The following is a 20,783-nucleotide window of genomic DNA, read 5'->3' on the forward strand; positions in this document are numbered from 1 at the left end:
ATCAGCCATAGTGAGGGTGTTTATAACAGAGAAATCAGCAAAACATTACAAATTAGTGCAGAAAGCTGATTGTTAAACATTTACCAGCACATCCTTGGAAACTCTATGGGCAATAAACTAAATGGTTTTAACTATATGGCAACTTCAGTCCTGACTTAAAATGTGAATTTTGTCCTGAGAATTATTTCAGATTTACTTGGCATTCGCATTTCTCATCTTGAGGTTTAACAGGACATCTTTCAAAGCTATCAGTGAACAACAATAACAAAAAACTCAAATAACAAGAAACAATTCCTTTGATCCATTCCCAAATTTTCTCCTCAAAATACGGTTTATAGAATGTTTCATTAAAGAAGTATTTGCTTATTTGCTGTGAGCCAGGCATTGTGATGGGTGCTGGGGCCCAAAGAGAAACAAGGCAAAATTCCTATAAAACAAATTCCTTTCAAGACAGGATGACCATTTCATCTCTTCTTCATGCTGTTTGCAACAGTTGAACTATTGCGTTTGGAAAGACGAGAGAGAGAGAGACAGATTGGGGACTATCTTCCCTAGAAAATTCTTGTATGAATCCAAACTTGCCGGTTTTAACTAAGTGCCATGAAAAGCTTTATTGACGTTAAGCTCATTGCTTCAGCATGCACTCAATGTTATTTTGTTATTGTGGACATAGATCCAACTGTGTGTTTTAGCAAGTATTGTAGAAGGTCCTTCAGGCAAGATACATCAGAGAGATAGATTTATTTTTCATTTTTTATTGTTCTATCCTTTTGTCCGGCAGAGGAAATCCCTTTGGAAGACTTTAAAATAATGAAAAATTAATTCATGTGTTTACTCTCCATTTTCTGGTCAGGTTAATAATGAGCGGATGAGTTTTTAAACAAAACTTCAAGTGAACTCATTTAGATGTGATTTGGACATTTCTATAGAAATTACCTGGAAATCAGTAGTATTTGTTATCTTATAACCCCCTGAAGCAAATAGTTCAGAGACAACTATTGCTTTGTTACTCAATTATGTTGAGGTTGGAAGATAAATTAAATGGTACAGCAAGGCATCAAAAAAGTAATGCATGTTGCCACAAGTAATTTCTCTTTCTTGTTCTTTAGTACCTCTTTCTAACCCCCTCAGATGATTGCAAGACAGGGATTTATAAAGAAATACCTCTTGTTGGCTGAAGCCTGAGGAGGAGAAATCGTACCTTCACACTCATAAAAAACCCAACCCTGGGCCTCTCTTTTTCTGTTTCTAATTTTGTTGGTAAATGTTTACTCATTTTAAGGTGCACTCTTCTGAGAGGCAGTAGGCTCTCATGGTTAAAAGCATATAACTGTGGATCTAGACTGCGTGGGTGGAATCCCAGCTGTCCACTTCCTAGTCGTGTTTCCTTGAGCAAGTTAATTAACCTCTCTGTGCGTCAATTTAGTCACCCATAAAATGGAAGAAACACTAGTGCCAAACTCATTGGTTGGTTGTGAGGATTAAATGTGTCAACATACATAAAACACTGAAGTGCTTGGGGCCTATTAAGCACACTCTAAGTGTTAGCATCCAGTGCTAAGACAGACTAGAAATGTTCTTTGAGAGCCGAGGATTTTCTGCCTCACTCTGTTCTCTGGTGTGTTCCAAACACCCAGCATTGCCCTTGACCTATAGTAATAAACATCGTAGAAGAACCAGAGCCATTTCCATTAGCAAAATTGCAGTGGTTACTAGCCAGACAATTTTACTTGAACGTGTTAATTTTTTTCCCAAGCTTTCCCTTAGTGCTATACAATAATAATAATAATAATAATAATAATTTTGTATATATAATTTTTATTCTAGCAGTCTGTCCCATTTAAGTAAACTTATTTTAAAGAAATTGGAATGTGAAGCTTTGATAGTTTAGGATCCTGGTTTAATTACTATTGCTCCTGCAATATTCATGCAAGACAGAAGTTTAGTTTCATCAGAACATCTTCCTTTTAAGATATACTGAACAAAATTAAGATCTAATCGTTTAAAAATGATTCTGAAGGTGACTTTAAAAACCCAATCCAACATGAGCTGTGCCTCTTTAAAGAAGCCGATGCTTTTATTGCAGTGAGGACTGATGGCTGGGGTCGGGTTCACTGCAGTTGCTTTTTCAAATGGGGCATGAATGTCACGGCCCTCCCTGTTGTCCTCAATGCAAGGGGTGAAAAACGCCGATGAGAATGAACTGCAGGAGATCGCCTCCGAACCGGACAGCACTCATGTGTACAATGTCGCCGAGTTTGACCTGATGCACACAGTTGTGGAGAGCCTGACTAGGACCGTCTGCTCCAGGGTGGAGGAACAGGACAAGGAGATCAAAGGTAAAACGAGAGACAGAGCATGCGGGTGTCCCCCTGTGCAAAAGGCCACCGTGGATTATGAAAATTCTCGTCATTTTTCATGTTGACTTTTTAAATAGAGTCCTTTATTCTCCTAAGACGTGAATCATCAGAGTAGAAAAGGGAGTATGTTGGCAGACTCTGTAGGGGAGAAGGGATATTTTAACCACTAGATAATTTTCTCCACCGTGTTGCATTTAGGCCATCACTTTTTTTTTAAATTAAACTTTGGATTTTGAGATCATTGTACATTCACATAAAGTTGTAAGAGTTAATCTACAGATTGTGCATACTTTGTCCGTTTCCCTCAATGGTAACATGTTGCAAAACCACAGTACAGTGTCACAGGCAGGATATTGGCGTTGATACAGTCAAGATACAGAATATTTCCATCACCACAAGGATCCTTCTTGTTGTCCTTTTATAGCCGCATTCACTTATATCTTTCCTCCAACCCCTCCTGAACCCCTGACAACAACTAATGTATTCCCCATCTCTAAATACTTTTCATTTTGAGAATATTATATAAATGGGATTATGTGGTCAGTAACTATTGGGGATTGGCTTTTTTCACTCAGGGTGATTCCCTGGAGATTCATCCAAGCTGTTGCACATATCAGTAGCTCTTTCCTTTTTACTGCTGTGTCGTATTCCACGGTATAGATGTACCACAGTTTGTTAAGCATTGAAAGACATCTGAATTGTGTCCATTTTTGGGCTGTTACAAATAAAGCTGCTATGAAGATTTACATATAGGTTCCTGTGTGAACAGAAGTTTTCTTTTCTCTGGGATAATGCCCAGGAGTGCAATTGCTGCATTGTATGGTAGTTGCATGTTTAGTTTAGTTAAGGGACCTAAACTGTTTTCCAGGGTGGCTGTAGCATTCTGATTCCCACCAACAATATATGAGTGACACAGCTTCTGTGCATTGTCACCGACATTTGTTGTTGTTACTATTTTTTGTTTTAGCCATTCTGATAGGTGTATAGTGATATCTCATTGTGGTTTTAATTTGCAATTCTCTGCTAGCTAATGAAGTTGAACATCTTTTTGCATGCTTATTTTGCATCTGTATATCCTTTTGGGTGAAATGTCTATTCATTATTTTGCCCATTTTCTAATTGGGCTATTTTTGGTTTTATTTTTTGGGTTTAGTTTTTAACTGTTGAGTTTTGAGAATTCTTTATTTATATTCTAGAAATTAATCCTTTATTAGATATGTGGTTTGTTAATATTTTCTCCTAATCTGTAACTTGTCTTTTCATTGTTTTAACAAAGTCTTTTGCAGAACAAAGGTCTTTTAATTTTGGTGAGATCCAATTTATCAATTTTTAATTTTATGGTTAGTGCTTTTGGTGTCAAGTCTAAGAACCCGTTGCCTGGCCTTAGATCCCAAAGATTTTCCTATGTATTTTATTCTAAAAGTTTCGCATTTTATTTCTAAAATATTTTACATGTAAGTCCATGATCTGAGTGCATTTTTGTAAAAGATTTGAAGTTTAGTTCCAGGTTCTTTCTTTTGGCCTATCAATATACAGTTACTTCAGCACGACTTGCTGAAAGGCTCTATTTCTGCTATTGAGTTACTTTGCATGTTCGTCAAGTATCAGTTGGGCAAACTTGTGTGGGTTTATATCTGGGTTCTCTAATCTGTTCCATTGGGTCTATGTTCCAATATCACACAGTCTTGATTTATTCTAGCTATAGAGTAAGTCTTGACATTGGATAGACTGAGTTCTTCCACTTGATTACTCTTTTGCAAATTTTTTTTGGCTATCATTCTTCCTTTACCTTTTCAGATAAATATTGGAATAATCTTTATTCTACAAAAAATTTTGTTGGGATTTTGACAGGAATTGCATTAAGTCAATTGTCAATTATCAAATATCAACTTGGGAAGAATTGATGTCTTTCCTGTGTTGATTCTTCCAATCCATGAACATGGCAAATCCTTTCATTTGTTAAGATATTCTTTGATTTCTTCATCAGGATTTTGTCGTTTTCAGAATACATGTTCTATACAAGTTCTTTTTTCTATTTACATCTAAGTGTTTCAATGTTGGGGGGAGGTTTTAGTTGTATTTTTAATTGCAGTGCGCACATGTTCACTGCTGGTATGTACAGATACAATTCTATTTTTTATCTTATATCCTGTGACCTTACTATTTGAACTTGTTAATTCATTCTAGGAATTTTTCTCTAAATTTTGGGGCATTTTCTATGTAGAACATCACATCATTTGCAAATAGGGACAGTTTTATTTCTTCCCTTTTGATCTCTGTGCTTTTTATTTCCTTTTCTTGCTTTACTTCACTGGCTAAAACTTCCGCTACTATGTTGAATAAGAGTGATGAGAATGAACATCCCTGCCTATTCTCTATCTTGGGGGGAAAGCTTCTGCTTTTCAAGGACTTGGTCCATTTCATAGAACTTGTAGAATTTATGTGTGTAGAGTTGTTCATAGTATTTCCTTAGTGCTCTTTTCATGTCTGCAAGGTCTATAGTGATGGATCCTCTTTCAGTCCTGATATTGGTAATTTTTGTCTTCTCTCTCTTTTTTTCTTTCATAACCTTGCTAGGGGCTCGTCCTTTATTTTTTAAAAAAAGGCTTTTCAAAGAACTCGCTCTTGGTTTCATTGATTTTCTCTATTTTTCTTCTGTTTTAAATTTCATTGATTTCCGCTCTTGTTTACTTTCTTCCTTTTGCTGGTTTTGGATTTATTTTGTTCTTTTCTAGATTCTTGAGAAGGAAACTTAGATTATTGATTTGAGATGTTTTCTCTTTTCTAATGTAATTACTTACATGCTATCAATTTCCTTCTCAGCATCATGTTAGCATGATGTTAGCAACATGCCACGTATTTTGTATTTTCATTTTCATTCAATTCAAAATAATTTTGATCTTCTTTGATCCATTGATTATTTAGAAGTGTGTTATTTATAGTTTCCAAGTGTTTAGATGTTTTTTTGTTACCTGTCTGTTGTTGGTTTCTATTTTGATTTCATTATCATCAGGGAACACACTCTATATGATTTCAATTTTTAAATTTGCTGAGGTTGGTCTTATGGCCCAGGATGTGGTTTATTTTTATGTCAGTATATGCTCTGTGGGTGCTTGAAAAGGGTGTGTATTCTGCTGTTATGTGCAATGTTCTATTTTGACTGAATCTTATTAGTTGATGGTCTTGTTGAGTTCCATATCCTTGCTGATTTTTTTGTCTAGTTGTCTTAATAATAGTTGGGAGAGGTTATGTTAAAATATCCATCTATAATTGTAGATGTGTCTATTTCTTCTTTCAGTTCTATCAGTTTTTACTTTATATATTTTGCAGTTCTTTCTTTGATACATACACATTTAGGATGCTATGTTTTCTGGGTGGATTAACCATTTATCATTATGTAATGTCCCTCTCTGTCTCTGGTAATTTTCTTTGTTCTGAACTCTACTTTATCTGATGCTAATGTAGCCATTTCTACTCCCTTTTGGTTAATGTTTACTTGATAAAACTTTTTTATTCATTTACTTTCAACCTCCCTATATCACATTTGAAGTTGGTTTCATGTAGACAGCATATAGTTGGTCATGTTTTTTAATTTGCTCTGCTAATCTCTTCTTTTTAATTGGTGTGTTTAGGCCATTTGGATTTAATGTGATTATTGATACATTTGGGCTTAAGCCTGCTAGTTTATTTGTGGTTTTTTATGTTCGTTCTTTCTGTTTTCATTTCTCTGTTTTCCTTATCTTTCTTTCCTGTGGGTTACTTAAACATTTTTTAGAACTCCACTTTGATTTATTGATAATCTTGACAGAATCTCTTAGTATAGCTTTTTTAGTGGTTGCTCTAGGTATTACATTATATATATCCTAGTCTGCTGGTGTTGACATTTTACCAGTTTGAATGAAGTGTGGAAACCTTACCTTCCTTCAAATTCCTTTACTATAGCTGTGTATAGTATAATTTTCTTAAATATTCCCTCTCTATATATTTAGAACCACATCAAAAATTGGTATAATTCTTCAACCATCAAAAATAATTTAGAAAACTCAAGAGGAGAAGTAAAATGTATTATGTTTATCCATATTTTTATGCTTTTCTGTAATTCTTTCTTCCTTTCTCTAGTCCTGGGATTCCTTCTTTTAATTATATTCTTTTTGTTTAAAGAACTTCTTTTAGTCATTCTTTTAGGATAGGTCTTGCTGGAAAATTCTCTTATTTAATTTTACTTCATCTGAGAATGTCTTGAGTTTTTCCTTGATTCCTGAAAGATATTTTTGCTAGATATAGAGTTTTGAGTTGATAGCTCTTTTCTTTTAATACTTGAAAAATGCTGTGTCGCTTCCTTCTGGCCTCCATGGTTTCTGATGAGAAATCTGCTGTCATTAGAATCTTTCCCCCTGTAGGTAAGGTGTCATTTCTCTCCTGTTGCTTTTAAGATTTTTCCTTTGAGTTTGATTTTCAGAAGTTTGACTATGGTATGTCTTGGTGTGAATTTCTGTGAGCCTATCATTTTTGGGTACACTCATTTTCTGGAATCTGTGGCTTACATCTTTTGGCAAATTTGGGAAATTTTCAGGCATTATTTCTTCAAGTACTGACTCACCACTAGATGTCCTCTGACAGCATCCTAGAGGGGAAAAGGAGTGGTACCTTAATACTACCAGGTGGGGTTGGAAGTCTAAGCTTCTCATGTGGTCTCTACTGATATCACAGAGGAGGGAGGTGGTAGAAGGATTCATCACCACCCATCAGGGATAATTATCTCTCTTCCCTACTGGGTCTTTTCTCACACCACCCTGGCTGCGTGATGGGATAGGAGTGAATGTTGGGGAACCCTGTTACAGCCAAGAAAAATAGAAGTCTTGTCTCCCCGGTTGGCCTTTGCTGGCATGAGAGGGTGTGGGGTCACAGTTCTGTCCCTGGGTATTTGTCTAGAGTAGAGCAGTTATTGCCTAAAAGTTTTCTGTCTTGGCAGGCTGGCCCTTTCCTGGTCCTTTGGCTGGAGAAAGCAGGCTTTCTTAGGGCTTTTTTCTTTAACTACGGATGTTTCTCAGTTGCTAGGTTCTTTAGCACATGTCTGGGATTTATAAGGCAAAAGGAAAACTCAGGGAACTCACCACTGTATTATTTCTTGGGTCCCACAGTCCCTTGCTTATCTACCTTCTTTTCTCTGCCTGTCAGTGTCTTCTTATGCTTGTTTTGTATATAATTTCCAGAATTTTTAATTGTACTTAGTGGAAAAATAGGGAAAAGTACATCTACTCTATCTTCCTGGAAACACAGTCATCATGGATTTTTAACCCTTGTCTTTCATGATATCATTGGTCTGCAGGTTATACCTGGGTTATAGGGATGTGATCTGAGAAGAGGGTAACATCCAGATCCTCCTTTAAGAGTTTGGTTTTATTTCCCACCTTCATTGTATCCAGGATGTGGAATGATTCTATTTGGCGACATGCCCTTCTCTCTTCCATCATTCCTCTTTCCCTGGACCAGATCTCTTGGAACTAGATTGGGCAGCCAAGCAGTATTTTCCTGAACAAATTTCTCTGAGCTTCTTAATGAGACTACTTTAGAGCCCAGCTATTGCCACAAAAAACATGTGATTGCTGATAAATCATGTAATACAGTTCCTAGCCACAGCTAGTGTTCAATAACTATGTTTTTTTTCCCCATTGTGATGGTTACTAAAGTTCCTTGGGGTAAGTGCCCTTAGAGAGTAAAAAGTCCTAAAGTTCAAAGACTTTGAACTTACTTGTCCCAAATCTTTTATAGAATTGTTTGCATTAACAAGTATATAATACACACAAAGTGCTTACATAGTGTCTGGCTCATAGTGGGCATTCAGTGTATGTTAGTTGCTTTTTCTTCCCTTTAATTTTAGATATTCAACATTTGTTGCATTGAAGTCTTCAGTACAGAAGCTATACCGTCTGAGGCTTAATCACACAGGCTCTGTGTCAAGAAGTCAAGTATCAATCTCAGCTCTGATACTTACTAATTGTGAGACTTGGGCAAGTTATTTAACTTCGCTGTGCCTTGGTTTTCTCACCTACAAAATAGGAGAAATAATAGTAACTGTTGAAATTAAATGAGATAATGCTTCTAAAGAGCTCAGAAGATCACCTTTAGTATACACACGCTCGATTAATGTTGTGTCTTTGTTTTTTTTGTTATTCTATAGCATATCTTTAAGAAAGTTCAAGAAAGTCAAGGACTATGTCTTATTGAAGTTTGCATCTTCAAAACCTTGCATAGTGATTGGTGCCTAGTAGAAACTTAAATGTTTCAATGAACAAATGTGGGAATGAATAACTGAATCAGTGTATCTAGAGATGAAAATCTTAGAGGTAGCATAAAAGCAGTAGTCATTTCTAACTAATGGAGTTTCCCAGTTTCGTAAGAAATAACTTTGGGAAAGAGGTTCATTTTATGTGTTTCTTTAATTTAGCCTCAGCCCTTGCCACCATTGGGCCGCCTACAGAGTTGATTACCTCTGAAGTCACTGCCAGAAGCTTTATGGTGAACTGGACTCATGCCCCAGGAAAAGTGGAAAAGTACAGAATTGTGTATTATCCTGCCAGGGGTGGAAAACCAGAAGAGGTAATGAAGAGACAGTATTTTCAAACCATTATTTTTATTCTCTCAAGTCTTCTACAGTAGTGAGGACAAGACAGAAATGTGTATATAAGGAGATTATTCTGTCACAAATGTTTAAAATGATTTGACTGAAATACATTTCCACGTGTCCATGTTGTTCTTCCATCTCTCTGGATTACGGTATTTACATCGTCTCTTCTCACCTCCGTCACATAACCCTCAGAACTGATTATGTATCCACTTCTAACACAAGTTATTTTCACTTTTTTTTCTTTTTGAGTTCTAAAGCAAAAGGAAGCAGCAGTTAATGATCTGGCCAGAACCCCTTTTTACTATTCATATATTCTTTCTTTTTGGGGAGTGGTCTCAACTTTCTGCCTTAATGAAGTCTGTGTGTTTCAAATTATGTGGTCATATAGTCCTCCAGGATTTGAGATTTCCTGGATATTTGTGGAGATTAGTGCAATGGAGAAGCCGTAATAAAGCGTCTGTGGCCATCTTTTTTCATGAGTTGGCCATCACCGGAGAGGACGCCTATTGCCTGGTGATTTGATCCTTCCTATTTCCTATCTTTGAATCAGCAGTTCATGGCGAATATGTTAAAATGTGATGAAATCTCCCTTTCTTTTTTTTTTTTTTTGAAGTACTAACCTTTGTTGTTCAAACCTCTGATTGACCTCAGCATGTTTGACAGTTTTCTTCTGTATTATGGCAGGATTTATGATTTCTTTTTTACGTGTTAGAGAAGTAGATCATGGAGTTTTAAATCATCTGGACTAAAAAAAATCAGAGTGCTTCCACTGGTTCTATCTTTTTCATGACTAATAAACCTTTTAAATGCTTCCCAAAGCTCCATGGAAAAATTTCACATGTCTGCTGTCATTAAGTGAACATGAATAGGATGATAATTAGCCTGAAAATGACACAATTTCCGTTAGATACGAATTAATAAGGTACTTTCGTACATATTCCATAAAAGATGCATCACTTCATGTAAAATTTAAGGAGAATTGACTGCCACAGTGGAAAAAAGGATGTGGCATAAATAAGAACATATTTAATGAAATGATCTTGCTAGAGGTATTTTTGCTTTTTTTTTTCATGTAGCCTTTAAAATAAGAGGTATTTTTGCTTTTTGATTTCAATTCTGCATCTGAGATATTCCATACTCTCATTCCTCGAACTGTTCTTTAAACAGGCGGTGGTGGATGGAAGTGTATCGTCCACAGTGTTGAAGAACTTGATGTCTTTAACTGAATATCAGATAGCCGTCTTCGCAATATATGCCCACACTGCTAGTGAAGGCCTACGGGGAACTGAAACTACGCGTATGTATTGAATTTTATCCCACTTCTGACTTTGTACATCATTGCGTAGATGGCCTTTCCTAAACTGGAATTCTGCTTAGGTTGTATTGAGGGCATCCTGAATCAAATTCATAGAAAATAGTTGTCACGGTATATGCAGCATTGTGCTATAGTCGCGTTTTGCAGGTGCTACATATTGGGAGGGATGTTATAAAACTCTGGTATGTTCAGGATAGAGCAACCTCAGTGGTGAAGGGTGCAAAATATTAATCATTTAATAAACAATATTTAGCGAATGCGTGTTATAAACTAAGCACTGGGCTTGAATTTCAGTAGTTCTGTTGCTCTCTTGTCTGGTAGAATACCATGGAAATTATGTTACATCTCTTTTCATTATTCATATCATTGTAATTAAAACAAGTTTTTGAATGCTAGTAATTTCTTATTTGAGCATGATCATGATAACACACACAGAAACTTTCAGAGAATCTTGGGAAAATATAGTTGTAATAAACATGATCACCTACTCATTTAGTTATTTCAAACATTAATTGAGTTTCTGTTACGTGCTAGGCACTATACAAAGTTGGTCTAAAAATTCTGCCTCTGATAGAACAGTGGCAATGTAAACAGCACCAATAACAATGTGCCAGGCATTTTGACGATCACAGTCCACATCCAATACTTTCTTGGATTTATCCCTGCAACAGTTTGTAAGGCAGATGTTAAGACCGTTGCTTTGCAGAAACATTTTAGCGACAATCTCTGCCCTCAGGGAAGTTTTAGTCCAGTAAGAGAGGGAATTCAAGCCAAGGACATGCAAACAAAGTAGCGCAAGAAATACTATAGACACTCCGATAGAAGTGTGACAGGGAGCTGCCTGTGTAGCATGGTCCCAAACTTGATATTGTGGTTGGAAAAGCAGGTAGGAACCGATGGTGGAGGGCTTAGAATTATGTTTGAAAACAGCAATGTTTCATGGTTTTCATTGGCATGATTTAACCCAGGAACTTGCAATTTATCCTTAATTCTTTTCTCCTTACCTCTCAAATATGGCCAATATTATTTCTTGATTATTCCATTTTTCTCAAGCTCTGTTGCATTTGACTGAGTGAAATCTTATCACTGTCTCTAATTAACTATGTCGATGAGTATTTATTCATTCACGTATGTGTTTGTCCAGCCACCCATTTTGTCATTTATTAAGTGACCCAACAATTATTTTTAGTGGCCACTGCATGTCAGACACTGTGTGTGGTAATGGGCATAAAATGATGGTCAGAATAGTCCCGCTGCTCTTGACTGGCTCCCAGAGAAATGTGTCCATCACTGTAGTGGGGTGTAAGAAACTAGAAGATGTTCCTGATTTTAAACAGTCGCTATGTTTACTCTCCCGGAAGGGGCTTACATGGCTATGTGAACAGATTTAAGGATGAAAATTATCTGAAAAATAAGCTATGTTTACTTAGTAGCTCCTAATGCATAGATACTTTGAAATAAGCAAGCACAGTGATAAATGGCTGAACGTTAAAAAAATATCTCCTCTTGCAGTTGCTTTACCTATAGCTTCTGACCTTGAGCTGTATGATGTGACTGAGAACAGTCTGAGGGCAAAATGGAATCCGGTGGCTGGAGCCTCAGGGTACCTGATCCTCTACGCTCCTCTCACGGAGGGCCTGGCTGGGGATGAAAAAGAGGTAACTACCTGCTGCCTACCAGAGTCCTAGAGTCTTTGACTTCCTTAAAATCGATGTTTTTACCACAAGAATTTAATGTATAAAATTTAGAAAATTCACGTTAGCAAAAGGAAAAAAAAAATCGCTTGTAATTCCACCTAGAGATATCCGTTGTTAACATTTAGTTAACAATCTTTTTCAATGCATTTTAACACAAAAAAATGGAAACAGTTTTGCAGTCTTCTGTTTTCATTTTGTTTATTGTGAATATTTTTCATGCTGTTAAATAATCTTTTATATAGTCATTTTAGAGGTCACGTTTAATTAATCTCATGTTACTGCACGTTTAGCTAGTTTGCTTTGCAAATAATGCCTTTGGGGCCATTCTCAACATATAACTTTGCATGGTTGTCTGGTTATTTCCTTAGGATAAATTCCTAGAAATGGAGTTTCTTTTCATGCAAATTACCACGTATGCAAATTAGTATTAAGTATGCAAATTATTAAGGCTTAAGTATTATTAAGTATAACTGTGTATTATGAAATGACTCTAGAGAAATTTTATATAATTTATATTGTTATATGAAATTTTCAAACGATTGTTTTCCCATATGTACACTGACTTGGAAAATTTTTTTTACTGATTTGAGAGGTAGTGAAATGTATCTCATTGTTGTGGATTTCTTTGCATTTATTCTATTTTAAATGAATCTTTGACTTTCAAATGATTTATTTTTGTCCTCATTTTAAATTAATTTATTAATTTTAAATAATTAATTTAGTCCTCAATTTAAATTAATATGCAAATGAAATATTTAAAGTAAATATTAATTATTAGTTAATTAATTTTTAGGGAACAACTACCATAATATAGATATTCAAGGAGTAAAGAGGAAATGTCTCTGACACTTGGGAGTGTCTTGGCGAGGCCAATGGAGTGGCTAAGAGAGGGAATTCAGTACTCGATTCTTGAACATCATCTAAAACCTGCCTCTGGTGACAGAAATCTTTAGGGCCAGAAATATGGTGAATCTGAGCATCAAGAGCAGAGAGCATTGATGACACGTGTTATTTTCTTTCCAAGATTTAGACGGCTTTTGCCCATTTGAGTTTAATGTTGATCTTATTATTTTGGCAGAAGGGAGACTTACAAATGATGCTAGAAAGATGCTCAGCTTTACCGGGAAAGAGAAAAATAAAAAAGAAAGGAATATCAGTTTACCTAATAGATTAGCAAACAGTTTTTAAAGTCTGATAATACTGCATATTCATGAGCATGTGGGGAAGCAAAACTACTCATATAAATTGGTATGTAAATTAGCCTGTCGAATACTTGGAAATATTTTATCAAGTTGAAGATATATACAAATTTTTGGGTATATATCATAGGGAAACATCCTCCAAGGGTTTTTCAATGTAGGCACTTGATCAGATGAACAACTGACATGTTCATCAAGGAATGGAAAATAGTGGCATATTTATAGAAAGGATACCATAAAGGAATTAAATAACGTTAACTCTGTCCCTGTGTATTGACATGGATAAATCTTGAAATGTAGTATTGACGGGGAAAAATATTATGTTGATATGGTCCCATTTATGTACGTTGTTAAAAATACAGAACCATGTATTATTTACAAATATATACATATGTATGTAGAAGTAAAAAGGTGGATCAGTAAGATACACCTCAACATTAGGGGAGAGGTGGTCAACAGAAAGAATGAAAAAGATCTTGTGTTTTATTGAATGTATTAGTTCTTTTAAAAATGAGATCTGAAGTCAATATGATAACATGTTAATATTTATTAAACTTGAGTGGTGGTACATCAGGGTATATTATTTTCTCTACATTTATGTTATATATGATGAGATATTTCAAAATTAAAATTTTTAATTTGAAAATAATGCTGGCAGTTGTGTGACTGAAGACTGTTTATGGAGATACTTTTGCCTTCTAAAACAAAAATAAAAACGTCTTGTCATGCAGTTGTCATTCAGTTGTCACACCACTAAGAATGTTTGCTAGTTTTCCTGACTCTAACGGTCAGAAAAATCATCCCAGAATCAAAAAGCAGATTGCCAAGTTGAGCATCAAGGTGGGTTGATCAGTTCTGAAGACTGGAAGAGACTTGGAATCCAAGTAGACAGGTCCCTTTGTTGAAGGGGGCAGTAAAACTGGTCCCCTTTGACTTAAGGTCAATTACTTTTGAAGCTAAAAGTGGGCATCCAGCCAAGAGACTGGTTAGAATTAGCCACGTGGTAACAGACGCCCACTTGGCCCTGCCTCCAACAGGCTGTCTTGGAGCTTATACTCTTTATAGAGAACATTTCTGATTCAATTCCACCCACACTCTTCTGGGGACCAAATATTTGACACTGTTATTCTGGCTGCATTTGCCACTTGTCCACATGTAAAGAGTTATCCTAAAACAGCACGCATGGGTACATTCAGTTTTGTATGGTTCCATAGCATCTGTTCCTAATAGAAAATGACATGAGACAATGAAAAACTGATAACTGAAGCCTGTTTGATGAAGTTGTGAGGAGACAAAGTCTTCTTACATGAAGTTTCACCTTTATTCAGTTCCACGCTAATCAACATGAATAATACACATTGGCAAATGATCTGATAACATGTGTTCTTTCCAGATGAGAATTGGAGACACCCACACAGACATTGAATTGAGGGGGCTGTTACCCAATACGGAATACACAGTTACGGTTTATGCTATGTTTGGAGAAGAGGCCAGCGATCCTGTTACAGGACAAGAAACAACATGTGAGCCGTTCGGTCCTTCAGATGAAATGCTGTAATAAAAGCCCAAACGAACGTTGGGATTCTGAATTTGAAATCCTGGTTTAGATTGGAACCTCTTAGGAACTAATTGTAACTTAAGAAAATGTGTGTTTTATTATGGGGAAGGAAATGTGTTTCTTCATCTTGTTATTATTGCGAGTCATTTGGATGCTAGAACTGAACTTTGGCATCTTTTAGTGGTTGCCACCAGTGTTTTTGTCTAAATCCAAATGCTAGATCAGAATACAGGAGAAAGAACATGGGCTTTAGAATCAGAACAGATGAGGTGGGAGTTCCAGCTCAAGTCATATCGTAACTGGGTGACAACGGGCAAGTGATGTAACATTTTTGAGTCTCTAAAAGGAAGACCAATAATCTTACAGCATGTTGTTGATAGAAGATTAAATATAGCAGTACAGATGAAAGCACTTAGTACATAGTTACTCAATTTTTCTTTTTTCCCCACTATCATCCAAATTAACACTTTTTTCTCAAAATTTTTGGACACCTTCTTATCTGAGACTATTATTATTAAAATTAGTTTTTAAAAATTGAATACAAATTTTATTGGCAAGTGTAATTTTAGCTAAATGTTGAAAATTTTTAATATTTTTAGGAGATGTATGTAATCATCTATTTTATTTGAAAATATGATAAAGACAAAATGCTACCTCGGCATACTAGCAATGCTTTGCTACCTACCATTAAAAAGATGGCTCTATTCATGGTGTTTTGAAACATAAATAAGTGTGGGGAGACTTGGAGTCTTGCACATCACTCTGGAGCACAATTTTTACAGTACTTTTGTATTTAAGATTCTACTTGGGAAACATACACAGAAGTTCAATGAGAAGGAAAGACGTTTTCTCCTGCATCCATTCTTTGTTGGTCAAGGCTATGCTGTTTTTTGCTCATCAGAGAAACACCAGTGTAATTAAAACGACAATCAAACAAAAAGCTGGGAGAGCCCAAAACAGAAGAAAAGAAATGAATTATGCTAGAAAGCATCTGATATATCACTTGACTTCAGTGAATTTTGAGACTGTGTCAGTTTGGAAGAAAAACTTTTCCCAACCGCCCGTCTCTCTTTCACTCAGAATACTCATTTCTTTATATTTAGAAAAAAAAAAGTGCATGACTCTTTCCTACCGTTAGTGGTTGATTTTTTTTTTTTTTAAAGTTCCTAAAAAATGATGTCCTGGGTACCCGTTCCTGAGATTAGTATTTTAATGCACCAAGGAAACCAGACATTGTTCCACCATACTGCCAAATTTAACTGAACTCCAGAAGAATTTAGAGCTACGTGTGCACAACACTTAAAATACTTATATTGCTTTTCTCCTGCCTACACTTTCTCTCTAGCCCCTTAAGGAGGCTCTTAGGTATTAATTCTCTTAAGTATTAAGAGACCCACTAAGTCCCATAGCCTCTTATTGCCAAATAATCAAAATGTATTGAATCAATGAAAGAATTGGCTTTTGGGGTTAGGAGGCATCCTGTTTGTGGCTATGGCTGATAATTATTGTCATTTATCTTGCAGGTTTTTGCTCTGCTGGCTTATCAGCACTATATCACAGGGTCTCGAATCAATTGATCAGTTGTCTGGGTTAAATTCTAACTATTCTTCTGCTCCTACAAAGTGTGACCTTGGCCAAGTTACCACAATTTCATGATTTATATAAGGGGGCTCATTATAGCTCTATCCTTGCAGTCTAATGTAAGGATTTAATGAGATAACATGTGTTAAGTCTCAGACTCATGGAAAGCAAGCAATAAATCTTAACAATTCTTTTTGCTATAAACCTGTAAAAACTCATGAAACTCAAACATTATTGACAAGTTTTCATCTGTTGCATCACAGTGGGGTCTTTGAAGAAGTGCAAAAAGCTGTGGAATTGGTAGTCAGGGATCTGTAAAAATAGCAACACCTCTTTAAGTATTTTTTAAAGCCACAGCAAAGTGTCTATTTTTATCTGGTCTCACAAAGCCACTGGGATTTATCCAAGGCAGGTCTCCTCCTCATTGATTCAACAAATAGTTATTGAATACTTGTTATATTGGGGATAAAGCTGGGAACAAAATTAAACCAAATTCCCTGGTCCTCTGCGATTACAATATATCAGGGGAGAGAGACTGTAGACCAATAAATGTTCAATAGAAAAAATAAATGAGGGGAAGGAGATGGGTAGCATTGGGGTGGAAGGATTATTCTACATAAGGTGATGATGGAAAGCCCCACTGAGAAGGTGACATATGTTCAGAAATCCGCGGGGCCGCCTCCGTGGCTGAGTGGTTAAGTTCGCGTGCTCCGCTGGGCGGTCCAGGGTTCAGATCCTGGGCGTGGACATGGCACCGCTCGTCAGGCCATGTTGAGTCTGGCGTCCCACATCCCACAACTAGAAGGACATGCAACTAAGATATACAACTGTGTGCAGGGCGGGGGGCGGGTGCTGGGGAGATAAAGCAGAAAAAAAAAAAAAAAAGATTGGCAACAGTTGTTAGCCCAGGTGCCAATCTTAAAAAAAAAAAAAAAGAAATCCGAATCTTGGATGACTCCAAGGTTTTTGGCCTGAGCAATGGGAAGAATGGAGTTTCTAAATGCTCAGAGGGAGAGACTGAGAGAGAAGGTTGGAGAGGTGGCAGGAGTCAGTGGTTCAGTTTTGGACAAGTTAAGTTGGAAATACCTTATAGACGCTCAAGTGGAGATGGCAGATGGGCGTCACCCTCATTTTACACGTGGGAAATTGTAGAGCAGAGAAGTAGAGTGACTTTGCCAGAATCATATGATAGTTAAATGGAAGAGCTAAGATTTAATTTCAGGTGTCCTGGTTTTTGACCCACTAGTTCTCTTATTTACATCAGGCTATAATAATAGCATTGACTGGAGACGAAAGGCACAGGAAATTTATCTAAATCTTATTTATTTCTAAGCATATGTAATTTATTACTGCCAAGCATTCTGTATAGGGAAAACTTTTTTCTTTGTTAATTTACTAATTTTCTTTGTCATAAGTTATCTGGGTGAAGTTTTTTAAATGTAAGTAGTTTGGAACTCAAAGATGCTGTTTTTGTCTTTTTTACATGTATGTTATTTAAAATTTTAATTATTTTCTATTCCATTTACTGTGAAGTGCCCTTAAGTCCACCCAGAAACCTGAGAATCTCCAATGTTGGCTCTAACAGTGCTCGGTTAGCCTGGGACCCATCTTCAGAAAAGATCAGTGGTTATCGAATTGCATATAACAATGCAGACGGGACTGAAATCAATGAGGTAAGCTGTGGAACACGATATCTATTTTTCCATGATTGTGTGTTAGCTTTTTATGGCTTCATAACATAGTGGCTTAAAACAATACTAAGTATTTATTTTCTCTCACAGTTTCTGTGGATCAGGAATTGAGGCTTGGGCATGTAGTTCTGGCTTGGGGTCACTCATGCGATTGTAGCCAGATAGCAGCTGGAGCTGGCATATGATAATGGCTTCTTGATTCGTACGTCTTGTGCCTGGCCTGGGAAGACTGCATCAGCTGTGAGCTGGAGAGGCTCTCTCTATTTCTAAGTAGACTTTTTCACATGATGCCTCCAGTGTGACAGCTTTAGGGGAGCTAGACTTTTTACATGTTGGCTCAGGAGTCCCCAGACACTTGTCCAAAGAGACAGAGAGAGAGAGAGAGAGAGAGAGCCAGGAGGAAGCTGTGTCCTCTTTAGTTTCCAACATCAGAAGTCACAGAGATCACCTCCACCACACCGCATTGGTAGGAGATATCACAAGTCCCCGCATGGATTCAGGATGGGCAGGAACACAGGTCCCACCTATGGTGGGAAGCATGTGGGATGGAAGATATATGTGGATGTGGCCGTCTTTGGAAAGTACAGTCCACCCTGGTGGACAGGGGTGAGAGGTATGTATCTTCATAGAAGTAGTAAATTAGAAATAATGTCAGTGTTATCTAGTTTATCCCTCTGATTTTGAGTAAACTAGCATCTGAAAGGCCCTGGTTAGATGAGCTTAAATTGAAAACTGGATGATTCAAGTTTTGTGTAGGAAGATACTTTCAAATAATGGAACTTACTGAAACCCATGAAGATATGGTATTTTGCACTCAGTGACTAATGCTCTTCAGAAATCCCTTCTTTGGAAATATGCTTTAGCAGGAAAGATGGCAAAGTTATTTTTATTCCTTATCTTGGTCCAAGAAGCTAAGAGAAAGAGGGAAATGTGTTGGATTACATCGGTTCTATTTTCTGACTAAATAAAGCAAGTATTTTCATATGCCAAGACAAAATTTTCCTACAATTAAGTCCAAGCAGTATTTTGCCACATGCACCCTCATACGGGACATTGGGTCAGGAATGGACGATAACTGTACATTTGCTAACCATACAGAAATATGTTTCAATATCTTTCATTAAATCTTCATAAGTTCTGAGGGCAAATAATTCTGACAAAGCTGGGATCATTTGGACTGTTTGCTTTGCTTTTGAAGACTGGAGTCTGGAGTAGTGAAAAGATTGAAAGCAAAAACACTGATCTCTCAGCGTCTCTTTGTTATCAGTGATAAATAATCTACTTTCCAAAGGGTTGCAAATTCAGCTGTGTAGGAAGATCAGGCGGGTAATATGAATGAGTGAGGCATGCCATTAAATGTGCAGAGGTAGTCACACCCGCAAAGAAAGACACTCTCACCTGTTTTTCTTGAAACGTGAGGCTAACTTAGGCTGTATTTCATTTTCCCATTTTTGGGACATGGATTTAGAAGAAATTCTCTACTGAAAGACGATTCAAGACTGATGCTAAATGACAATGAACAATGGGGTGCAGTGACAAGGATGCTAGGGTGTGGTGGGGACAGACATGCTAGGGAGTACTTACATGTCCATGCGAGATGCGGCCAGCGTCGGCTCCTGCAGGTTGCTGCTGCGTAGAAATCCAGGTAGGGGCTCCCAGATCTTGTGACCTTTGATCTAGTGACCAGGGATTTCTATTTTTATGTGAAACTTACCAATTTAAAAGTGTTGACTCATTGAACAACCAAAATAACAGAACAACTGTATTCACCAGTAAATATTTGTTCACTGTGGAGCACCCTCCTTTGGTAATAATTTTTCATAAAACAAAAATAAACGATCATATATATGTATATATGAGTAATATTTGAAAATATAATTATATAATAAAAATTGTTATTATTTTTTATTGAGATATAATTGACATATAACATTATATTAGTTTCAGGTGTATAACATAATGATTCGATATTTGTATACACTGCAAAATGATCACCACAATAGGTCTAGTTAACATTCATTTAAAAAAAATTATAATTGGCAACAAATGCCAGCTCAGCATGAATCTCCCTGCTAAAAAAAATTATAGCTGTTGTGGCCTGTTATGGCATTTTACATTATTTGCCTTTGTAAAGAATGACCCCAGACTAATATATATGTTGGGATATACAAATTTGTTGTGCTTTTGTGTAGTGTTTTTCAATCTTGGGGACGCCTTTGGTGCTTGCTATTTCTAATTTGTATTGTGCTGGGAAATTAGAAAACTATGTTTGGTAAAACTGAATTTAAAATGAGTATAAATAGACTACAAATGGAAATCTGAGAAAATTTTATTTGGGTAAAATGCATACACAATGTGTGGATTTTGTAACATTTCCATTTTGACTGGGGGGGAGGTGTGTGTGTGTGTGTGTCTGTGTGTGTGTGTGTTCTTATTTCTTAATTCTTAACCATGCAATTGAGATTAGAAGTTGCTGGAGAAGTGTCTTTTGTTTAAGAGAAATAGTACGTTACCTAATTTTGGAATATATGATTTTGAGAGTGAGTATTCCTACCATATTTTGCTATAACTTCTATTAATTTAAACTTTATTTGTAGATAATGCTACAACTGGGTTTTTAGGAAATTCCCAAAACTTTCTGGAATGAACTTTGAAGTGTCCCAACTAAAATCTACTTAGTTTATAACATGTAATTGATTGTGAAATCTTTGCTTTTGACAACATTTCTATTTCTCGGCTTCACTTTCTCTTCCT

The 20,783-nt window shown here is 36.4% G+C and overlaps 1 protein-coding gene across 3 annotated transcripts in view; it reads left to right on the forward strand.

The window, feature by feature from the left end:
- COL14A1 (collagen type XIV alpha 1 chain) overlaps positions 1-20,783 on the forward strand; it is a 216,380-nt gene that overhangs the window by 69,307 nt on the left and 126,290 nt on the right. For all 3 annotated transcript variants that reach the window (XM_005613198.4, XM_005613197.4, NM_001163870.2), the window contains 6 exon segments: positions 2,178-2,339; positions 8,809-8,960; positions 10,156-10,285; positions 11,816-11,961; positions 14,593-14,722; positions 17,872-18,011. In XM_005613198.4, the coding sequence (XP_005613255.2) occupies positions 2,178-2,339; positions 8,809-8,960; positions 10,156-10,285; positions 11,816-11,961; positions 14,593-14,722; positions 17,872-18,011 (860 nt within the window).

The sequence above is a fragment of the Equus caballus genome, chromosome 9 (genome assembly GCF_041296265.1).
Source record: "Equus caballus isolate H_3958 breed thoroughbred chromosome 9, TB-T2T, whole genome shotgun sequence".
Classification (NCBI taxonomy): Eukaryota; Metazoa; Chordata; class Mammalia; order Perissodactyla; family Equidae; genus Equus; species Equus caballus.